This window comes from Pyrus communis, chromosome 1, assembly GCF_963583255.1.
Source record: "Pyrus communis chromosome 1, drPyrComm1.1, whole genome shotgun sequence".
NCBI classification, from domain to species: Eukaryota; Viridiplantae; Streptophyta; class Magnoliopsida; order Rosales; family Rosaceae; genus Pyrus; species Pyrus communis.
Window position 1 is genome coordinate 33,692,147 of NC_084803.1, and position 10,721 is coordinate 33,702,867.

A 10,721-nucleotide genomic window follows, 5' to 3' on the forward strand; every position below is an offset into this window, starting at 1 on the left:
TAGAGTTTAAAAGGCCTTCACTGTAACTCTGAGGATATCTAACTTTTGAAGTTGGTTGTGTGGGACGCTTTTTTTCTCTTTGACCGGGTTGAAATCCCTGGCAAGATTTTTATTGAGGCCCATGATTGCACACTCCTCTATTTGTACATATTCTTTCTCAATCAATAAATATCATACTATTTTCTCAAAAGTTTAATTTCATATTTAAGTGAATATCTATTTTATATGTAATGATTCAATAATGGAAGCTTACTCTCAAGTTCTTAACTCAAATATCCAAGAAAAATTTGTGTGAGGTTTGACTTGCCACTAAATTTTGTTGAATGACACTACAATCCATTCAAAACTCGCCTACATGGAAAGTTTTAAATATAATCATTTATATTTAAAATTCTCGTAATTATTTTTTTCTACTAACTAATATACACCACGGGATCAATCTAATGATTCATTTTTTTCTTCTCCTCTTTCTCTCTCTTTTTTTTTCCCAAAAGCACGAAAGAATTTCTGATCAGCATCTCCATTCACTCAAGTCTAGTTAGCAACACTTTTTATTTTTCGAAAATTGTATTTCTGTTTCCATGAAATAATTGATGCCCACTTCATCGTGCTTCATGTTTGCTCAATTGTTTTTTAGATTGTTTGTTCACATCAGTCTAGTTGAATTGATATCTGTTGGAAAACTCTTTTCACACAAATTCTAAAGCACTAAATTTGAATGGAATATTTGGGAAGAAAAAAAGGGAAAAAAGTAAAAATATAAACCGTTAAATTGATCTCATGGTGCATATTAATTAGTAGAAATAATATTTATGAGAATCTTAAATAAAAAAGTATGATAAATGATTATATTTAATATTTGCCACATGGCAAATTTTGAATGAATTTGTAGTGTCATTCAATAAAGTTCAGTGGTAAGTCAAGTCTCATACAAGTTTTTCTCCAAATTTATGTAAATATAAATAGGTTGAGTTAGGGTTAAATCTTTCAACACAATAAACTAAACACATTGAGTTTAAATGACTAACACAAGAACACAACACGGTTATGTCCTATTAACATTAATCGCTAGCTTTCAGTTTTCATACCGTGTTGTAGGGCAAGTCGGGTTAGATCTGAATCTTTCGATAAATTAAACATAATATGTCTTTGACACAAATACGAAATGACACAACACAAATATGACCGAATAACATGAACTGCCATATTTAATTAGTTTCCATAACGTAGGTTTGTCCATGTTATAGGGCAAGTGGTGGTTAACTAAAACCAAAATGTAACCAGCATCATATGTTTGAGTTTGACAATCATATTCTAAATATCTTAAACCAAGATTTAATTAGCTGCATAACTGAGACCAATTACACAAATGTAAAATAAAAATATGATTTATGTATGCAAGAAGGTTAGGACTTGGGAGTCTCTGGGTGTCCTCCAAGATTTTTGTTAAGAGGTATTGCACGTCATGCCTATTTCTTGTATTTAAAATACACATCAATAAAAAAATGGATAATATTCAAAGCCCAAAAAATAAAATAAAAAATCGACAAGAGTATGAAAGTTAAAATTGAGGCACTGATGTCAGTGCCTTAGATATATATATAGACATACATTACTCAATGAAACTGATAAGGGTTGTGATTAGTGATGGGGACTTAATTGTCTTGCTCAGCAAGAATAATCTAGTTGTTTATGTTTGAAATGTTTAAGTAGTTTCTTAATGAGGTTTTAAAAGGCACCAAGTGGGCTCAACTGGAAAACAGATCGTGACTTTTATTAATTAAGAAGTTGCAAATGGCAGCAGCTTGGATTACAGACCAAATGGGAAGGTTGTTGACAATGTAATCTTCTTCATCTGGTGACGCGTGCAAGTGCTGTTTCTCACCCACCGTACCTTACCGCACCGCTGATTTCAATTTTCATTTGAATAGGAAATTTAGAGGTAACTACATTTTATACTCTTCAGATTTGAGTTGATTTTTGAAAAGGGCAATAAAATTTTAATTGTCTTATATTGCATTATAACGTATTGAAATTGTATCAATTTGTATCTTAGGTCTGATTGATTATATGATAATTTATCAAATTAATGAGGCAGTTAGCTTGAGACTCTGTATGGCCTGACATGTAAGTCATATTTGCACCACAAAGACAAAGAAAAACTCATCAATTTAGTGGATGATTTGACGTTAAAAGATACAAAACGTGTAGATCGATACAATCTCAAACCTTAGGGTGCAATGTGAGAATTGAAACCTCATGGCCCATTTTCAAAAGGACAATGCTATTTCAACACCCAATTTTACCTCCCATACTTTTATTAATTTTTAGCTATTGGTCGTCTTCAATTCAATCGATCTGAAGTAAAAATGGGTGTATGGATAGCATTACCCCTTTCAAAATCACCTCTAACTTCAACGGTGTCTAAATATAGTTGGTCCGAAAATTTAATACGATTTTATTCTCTTATATTGTTTTAGGGGCTGTTTGATAACTGTTCTGTTTTCTATTTTTATTATATTTTTTGTGCGTGAGACATGGGAATATCACATGGTGAGAAAATAAGGGATGAAAAAGGGTGGCAAGATAGAATGGAAAATGAATGAAAATAAATTTTTGAAAGTGAAAACAACTTATAATAGTTTTTTGTTTTAATTTTCATTTTGTGTACCTTTCCTTATACATTTCTTCTACACTTTATCCCTCATTTGCCATGTTGATGACTAAAATTGGTTCAACAAGGTGACGTCTCGTGATTGAGGACAAACAATTCTTCCAAACTAGCTCGACGCAACCAAGGAGGACATCATCTAGAGCTCTACGAAGAGCTATTGGGAGAACACTGGTGTGGTGTCGTTCAAAAGCCCTCTAAGGCTTAGAAGTGCACACTTTGGAGGAGGGGCAGTGAGGTCTTGATATAATGGTGTTAGATGACCTAATTCATTTAGGAGTAGAATCGCAAAACGATCTTATTTGATCGATACTTTAGATTTGGCGATGATGTTATCGATACGAAAATCCAACTCATTTAGGACTAGGATTCTCTTTAGCGATCTCCAAGTGACTTGGAGTCTGCTCTAAGTTAACCCCAACTCTTTCCTTTTAGATAGTATCAAATATACTCATTCAAACAAAAAAATAAAAGTATCAAATATGGATCGAGTTAAAATGTGCTTCTTTCACACTGAGGCCTAAATTTATTATCAAATAATCCCATGCATCCACTTTGTCAACGTAGGGAACATTTAAGTGGCTCGCCTGCCCACGCATGGGTTGTGCATGATCAGTATTGATAGTGTATTAATGTCGTATTTTCACCATACTGATAATAATAAAAACTGTGTTGTCATTATACTGTTAATATAGTGTGAATATATTGTCCATACGAGGTATGTGATCAAAACCTATGTGCACAAGATAGAATTCCTTTTCTTTCTGATTTGAAGTGAGTTGGAACACACGCTGGTCACCCTCGGGTCTCGTTGGCAAAGGAGTATTAAAACGAAAATGTATTAAGAATCCGTTGAATTGAAGAGGTTGGTAAATTGAGAAGTGTTTTGAACCAGACTTGCAGAACCAAATTGAACTGCAATTGGGTTTGTGTTATGGGTTGCTAAGGACTTGGGTTTGAAACAATATAACCTGGTAGAGTTATAAATCTGTTCAAATTTTCCGAGTGGACTTTTCGGGCCACTTCGTGATATAGTTTAGAGTGATTAGCTTTGCTAACCTGTGCATGTTTTTAACATGTACATGTTTGAGATTTAACTAAATCTCAACTAGTTAGATCCTAACCCATTTAGTCCTGAAGAAAAATGTGCGGGAGAGAATTTCCACCAGAGTGATTATATATGGAAACCACAAAATCAACTCTTTTGTCGGTCGAAAATTCTAAATTCATCTCAGCACACTTGAGATTCAAGCATTTCAAAAGCTACACTTATATACAAAGTCACTAAAATGGAGATCAATAAAGTTAAACTATTCTTTTTTTTCATAATAAGAACAAAAATTTGAGGAACTAGAGGAAAAATGGATGTTGTATTTACAAAAACTGACGTCGGAAGACAATCTTTTAGTGTCTATAGAATCCTCTATGGTCTAGTATTGCGCTGCAACCACATATGGAGCAGAAAACAACTCTATGCTACTCAACGATTTCTCACACAAGAAACTTACGATCTACAGATTTCTAAACAATATTCATCTCAGCAATGATGTCCCAGCTTCAGATTCGTCAACGAAGCTTGCAATCATTTAACTGAAAATATAGCCAAAGCAATGACTGTCGATGCTATATTCTAAGAGAGAGCTTTTTGGCTACAGTTAGTAAATAAGAATGCAAGAACCAAGAACTACCAAAATGAGAATATCAAGACAGATTTTTACAACATTGTCAATTCACAAAGAATATCAACCAAATAGGAATAAAACAAGAAATTTTCTATGCAAGTGAGGTGATGACCTCGTGTTGGAATATATCTTAAAACCGTAGAAACCAAAACTCTCATATTGACGAGGCATCTCAGGAAATAAGCAAGAGATAGATTTGTTCTATCCATAAAAGATGGATAATTGATAGTTACATCTCCCTTTTGCAGGTTAGCTTTCTTACTCCTATTGTATGATACCTTTTGTTGTGACAATGAAGAAAAGCAAAGGTAAAGACTTTTTTAACAGCAAACACCTCAGTTTCTAAGGCCTAGTATTTTCACATTTTTTCCCTTGATCGAATTAACTAACCTTGCTCTCGACAAGACATGGATCATTTGGCATTTTGATTGCCAATAAGTGGTCCTTCCTTTTTGTTTAGTGAACCATGAACGACCCTTGCTGCTGATATGGCAGAATCTGCCCTCTTGATAACTCCCTCAAGCTCTCCAACCTTCTCCGACAATGACATGACATTTGAGTTTGTTGACTGAATTAACTTGTTTGCAGTTTCCAAAGCACTGCATAACTGGAATAATTAAAAGATAAAAACTTCAGAATCTACACCATATTACGAGTCACAACAATTGTTTACACCATAACACAGAAAAGTCCCATAATCTATAAATCTAAATATCAATGGAAACCTTACGTTGTTGTACAAAGAACAAAATTATATGGTGTCCAAACTTTTTTTTGGTTATAATTTTGTCCCATCTTTTTGTCCAGGCAACTTTTGGGACTTTCTGTGACTAATATGGTGTCACATCTTGGTGCTTAAGCTTATGCAGCTGCATTTGATCCAAGTTACATGTTTCGTTTCAATTTCGAGTGTTTGTTCTTAGTTTGTAATGTAGGGCTGAGATTAAAACAAAGCTAATAGGCTACATGTGTGCCACATGTCATAACAACTCACTTATAGATGAGCATGTGTTGTGCATGTGAGTGTGTGAGTTAGATGAGCGAGTGCGCCTCCAACGGCTGTTACTCACCTCCATTTCCATTTCTATAAGCATCAATTCAGTTACACCTAAATCGAATCCAAGGAGCTACGACTCTGAGTTTCTCGCATCTCCATTCTTTCATGCTCTCCGAGCAGAGATCATCATCTCATTGATTTTCTGCTTGAACAAAGTTACTCTGATATCTCTATTACCACACACAGAGATCATAAACACTAAAAATGGCCTCAGAGCCAGGTTCATCGCTTTAATCTGGGCATGAATCTGTGATTTATGTGTTCTTCAGCGAAATTCTTTCATCGAGCTTCATCGCTGTAGAATCGTGCTTTGAAAGCCTGTGAAAATCGAAGCTCTGAGTCTAATATGGCTGATTAACGAGTTCTAAGCTTCGCACTCCAGTTTCAATGAGGAAAACTATGAATTCTGGAAAATCAGAATGCAATCCATTCTCAAGTCTCATGAACTTTGGGAGCTTGTAGAAAATGGGTTTACTATCCTAGAATCATCTAAAGAGAGTGATTGCACGCTTGAACCAGGAATTGCACACTTGAAGGTCTTTGGTTCAATATGCTATGTTCATGTTCCATAAATCTGAGACATAAGCTTAAGTGTAATAATCACAAGTGCATTTTTGTGGGATATGGCACCAGTGAAAAAGGATTCAGAGTCTTTGATCCTATCACTAAGAAGATTATCCTATCCAGGGATGTGGTATTTGATGAGAATGGTAGCTAGAATTGGGAAGCAAACTCCAAGAAGTATTTCAGTGTACCAACCACTACTGGTAATGCAGAAATTGAACCAATTCAAACTCAGAAGAACAAGAAGAGTTAGTATCTTCTAAGATTGCTCCTACCACTCCACAGGAATAATTGAGTTCAAACATTGATTATCACAGAGGGGCTTGAGTCTATCACAGAGCTATGACTTCACTCCAAAGAAGTGGAGAGCACTGGATGAAGTTATGGCTCAATGCAATGTATGCACTTAAAACCTGAGAATTATGAAGAGGCAGCTCAGGATGATTCTTGGAAAAAGACTATGCAAGCTGAGCTAGATATGATTGAAAAGAACCATACATGGATGCTGGTTGATAGGCCTTCTAGCAAACCTGTCATAGGTGTGAAATGGGTGTACAAGATTAAGTTGAACCAAGATGGGACAATACAAAAGAACAAAGCCAGATTGGTTGCAAAAGGTTATCCACAGAAGCCAGATATTGACTTTAATGAAACCTTTGCACCAGTTGCTAGGCTAGACACCATAAGAACCCTGATAGCTCTTGCAGCTCAAAAGGAATGGCAGCTATTTCAGTTGGATGTAAAGTCTGCTTTTCTTAATGGTGTACTCAAGGAGGAGATTTATGTCAATCAACCTCAAGGATTTGTCATTCAAGGCAAGGAGGATAAAGTGTACAAGCTGGATACGACATTATATGGCCTTAAGCAAGCTCCAAGAGCTTGGTATGATGAAATTGATTCCTATTTTACGTAGGCCGGTTTTCAAAAGAGTCAAAGTGAAGCCACCTTATACACTAAGGTTGAAAACTCAAGAATTCTCATTGTTTCTTTATATGTTGATGATATTGTGTACTCTGGAAGTAGTGTCACAATGCTTGAGGAGTTCAAAAATGACATGATGCAGCATTATGAGATGACATTTGGGATCGCTGCACCATTTCCTTGGTATAGGAGTTATACAAACAAAGAAGAGCATCTTCCTTCATCAGAAGTATGCAATGAAGCTGTTGGAGAAATTTGGCCTAAAGGACTGTAAATCTATGGGAACACCACTTGCAGCACATGACAGGCTATCCAAGAATGATGGAAGTGAGGCTGCAAATGAGTCTGAACACAGAAAATTGGTACAAAGTTTGTTGTACCTTAGTGCCACTAGCTAAGACATTATGTTTGGTGCTAGTCTCTTGGCAAGATTAATGCATGATCCAACTAAGAAACATATGGGAACAACAAAAAGTGTACTTAGATACATTCAAGGTACTTTGGATTTTAGCATTGAGTATGTGAAGGGAAAATCAGCTCTTTTTATGGGATATTGTGATAGTGATTGGGCTGGCAGTGAGGATGATCTGAGAAGCACCTTAGGGTATGCCTTCAATCTAGGATCATGTGTGTTTTCTTGGGCTTCAATCAAGCAAAAAACAGTGGCATTATCCACTACAGAGGTTGAATATGTGAGTGCAGCTGAAGCAACTTCACAAGCCACGTGGCTGAGATTTGTTCTAGAAGACTTTGGGGAAGAACAAGTGGAGCCTACATTGCTAATGTGTGATAAGAATCCATTATTTCACCAGAAAACAAGGCACATCAGTAGGAAATTTCACTTCATCAGGGAGGCTATCCAAGAGAAGGAAATTGAGCTTGTTTACTGCAAATCCAAGGAACAAATGGCTGATATCTTGACCAAGGCACTACCAAAGGAGAAGTTCAACTATTTTAGAGAAATGTTGGAGTCAAATCAGCTGCCAGCTTAGAAGGGAGTGTTGGTGCTTAAGCTTCGGCAGCTGCATTGATTCAAGTTACATGTTTCCCTTCAATATTGAGTGTTTGTTCTTAGTTTGTAATGTAGGCCTGAGATTAAAACAAAGCTAAAAGGCTACATGTGTGCCACATGTCATAACAACTCACTTATAGTTGATCATGTGTTGTGCACATGGGTGTGTGAGTTGGATGAGTGAGTGCCCCTCCAACAGCTATAACTCACCCCCATTTCCATTTCTGTGAGCATGGATTCAGTTACACCTAAATCGAATCCAAGGAGCTACGACTCCTAGTTTCTCGGATCTCCATTCTTTCATGCTCTTCGAGCAGAGATCATCATCTCATTGATTTTCTGCTTGAACAAAATTGCTCTGATACCTCTATTACCACACACAGAGATCATAAACACTAACATTACAGACTCAGTCACAGTGATGTCAAATGCATTAGGGGGAGTTTATTTCTTTAAGTATTTTTCCAACCATGCATATAGAAATCATATTGGGACATAGTTACATGAAAATCTTATAGGGAATATTTACGTAGTTATGTGAAAATATGAACTGGTTTATATATATTTTTGTTATGTTTTGATATCATTTGTCTCGTAAGTTATGAGACTGTTCTCTCTATATACCTAATTATGTGAGTGACAATTAACCAGTTGTAATGCAATTGATCGTACCAAAAGGAATATAAAAATGCTTGAGTATAATGATTTGCATTCTACAACCTACAAAACACTAATTTCCCAAAACACTAAATGTTAGATAGCATACTAGGCGCTGCACAAATTATGGAGAACAAACAATGGCGCGGTAAGAAGTGGAACATTAATCATCCTAGCAGAATCTATAGATATGTCATTCATACATTCTGATAAGATCATTCATCACCTTCAAAGTAAGAGCTGCCCATGAATGATCTGTACCGCCAAGCGCCTCATTCAGCTGCTCATAGTTCTCCTAAAACGAAGATAGTATATAGAGTAAGGAACACTCACATACAACAATAAGAGAATGCAATTGCAAAACTACGTTATAAGACACTGAAACCTTTTTTTTTCAGAACAGCAGTTCAGCAAAACTTTATTAACAAGATCTGAAGATCACATACACAAGGCATATTACAAAAGGAACCAGGTTTACCCATGATCTCTAAAGTCTAAGGGTCTATTTGGGACCACTTCTGAAAAGGCTAAAAGTATTTTAGGACTAAAAGCGTTTCTGACTACATTTCGCACTAAAACATAAAAGTTCTTTGGGTCATAGAAGCACTTTGATTTTTAATAAAAATTTCAATGTAATTCAATAAAAGCACTTCTAGCAAGAGCGTTTATGAGCGGAAGTGTTTCTTACATAAGCAAATTCCACATAAAAGTTGTTTACTTCTGTCCATCTTTGGTCTTCCTATAAAAAAGGATGCTACAACTGAAAAATCCACCTAATGGGTTTTCGGTTTTCCAAACAAAAATGTGGAAAACTCACCGAATTGTTCTTGCAATTCACAGCAAATGAGAATGTGAAAAAAGGAAAACCTGGAACAACTTGGTGAGGTCCAAGCTCTGATCGAAGCTGGAAACAGAAGAAAACGAGGAGGCCTCAGGTTGTTGCGGTGGCGGCGAAGCATCTGATTCCCCCACGTCGCTCAGCAGATCGCCTATGCACAGAAGAGGACCTCCCACACCTCTCATCATCTCTCTCCTCGTTCCCCTATAAGAGAGTCTGAAACTCCTTTATACCAGTTGGGCCGGGCTTTAGGCTTTTTTTATTTTGAGTATAAACCCCCCCCCAACTCGACCCGGCCCATGTATGCTATGACTCGAATCTGGCTCAGGGCCACAAAATCAAAGTTGTGATCCTTGAGGAGGATTGTAATGAAATCTTCAACTTCTCAGCCCTGTGTCTGATCAGGTAAGCTTCATTTGCCTTGCACTCCAATCGGTACCTTTTTAATTTTTCAAATTCAATTGCTTTTTGTTCATTCCTTTCGGTTTTGTTTGTGCATTTCAATGGGATTTTTGAATTTCTTTAGGATATTTGGTGATTAATTATAATCCAACATTCATAATTATCAAATTTAGTAAAATGGGTTAGGCCAGTTGGGCAGGGCAGTGGGCTTTGGGCTTGTTTTATTTTGAGTATAAACCCGACCCCCCCCCCCAACTCAACCCGGCCCATGTATGCTATGACTCGAATCTGGCTTAGGGGTACAAAATCAAAGTTGTGATCCTTGAGGAGGATTGTAATGAAATCTTCAACTTCTCAACCCTATGTCTGATCAGGTAAGCTTCATTTGCCTTGCACTCCAATCAGTACCTTTTTAATTTTTCAAATTCAATTGCTTTTTGTTCATTCCTTTCGGTTTTGTTTGTGCATTTCAATAGGATTTTTGAATTTCTTTAGGATATTTGGTGATTAACTATAATCCAACATTCATAATTATCAAATTTAGTAAAATGGGTTAGGCCAGTTGGGCAGGGCAGTGGGCTTTGGGCTTTTTTTATTTTGAGTATAAACCCAACCCCCCCCCCCCCCCCCCAACTCGACCTGGCCCATGTATGCTATGACTTGAATCTAGCTCAGGGCCACAAAATCAAAGTTGTGATCCTTGAGGAGGATTGTAATGAAATCTTCAACTTCTCAGCCATGTGTCTGATCAGGTAAGCTTCATTTGCCTTGCACTGCTATCGGTACCTTTTTAATTTTTCAAATTCAATTGCTTTTTGTTCATTCCTTTCAGTTTTGTTTGTGCATTTCAATGGTATTTTTGAATTTCTTTAGGATATTTGGTGATTGACTATAATCCAACATTCATAATTATCAAA

The 10,721-nt window shown here is 36.4% G+C and overlaps 1 protein-coding gene across 1 annotated transcript; it reads right to left on the reverse strand.

The window, feature by feature from the left end:
• Positions 1–3,976: 3,976 nt before the first annotated feature.
• On the reverse strand, positions 3,977–9,612 carry LOC137708811 (uncharacterized). Its single transcript, XM_068447966.1, has 4 exons — positions 9,432–9,612; positions 8,791–8,859; positions 4,744–4,960; positions 3,977–4,261 (listed from the first exon to the last, which is right to left on the reverse strand). Exons 1-3 carry the CDS (start codon positions 9,588–9,590, stop codon positions 4,766–4,768), a joined length of 423 nt encoding a protein of 140 aa, XP_068304067.1. The 5' UTR covers positions 9,591–9,612; the 3' UTR covers positions 3,977–4,261; positions 4,744–4,765.
• Between the last annotated feature and the right edge of the window lie 1,109 nt (positions 9,613–10,721).

Bases quoted from the DNA above. Each gene is read 5' to 3' on its own strand.
- LOC137708811 (XM_068447966.1), bottom strand. From the start codon at position 9,590: ATGATGAGAGGTGTGGGAGGTCCTCTTCTGTGCATAGGCGATCTGCTG. The intron at 8,860-9,431 runs GTTTTCCTTTTT...TCTTCGTTTTAG, and splicing joins ACCTCACCAAGTTGTTCCAG to GAGAACTATGAGCAGCTGAA. The intron at 4,961-8,790 runs GTGATGAATGAT...TAATTATTCCAG, and splicing joins GGGCAGCTCTTACTTTGAAG to TTATGCAGTGCTTTGGAAAC.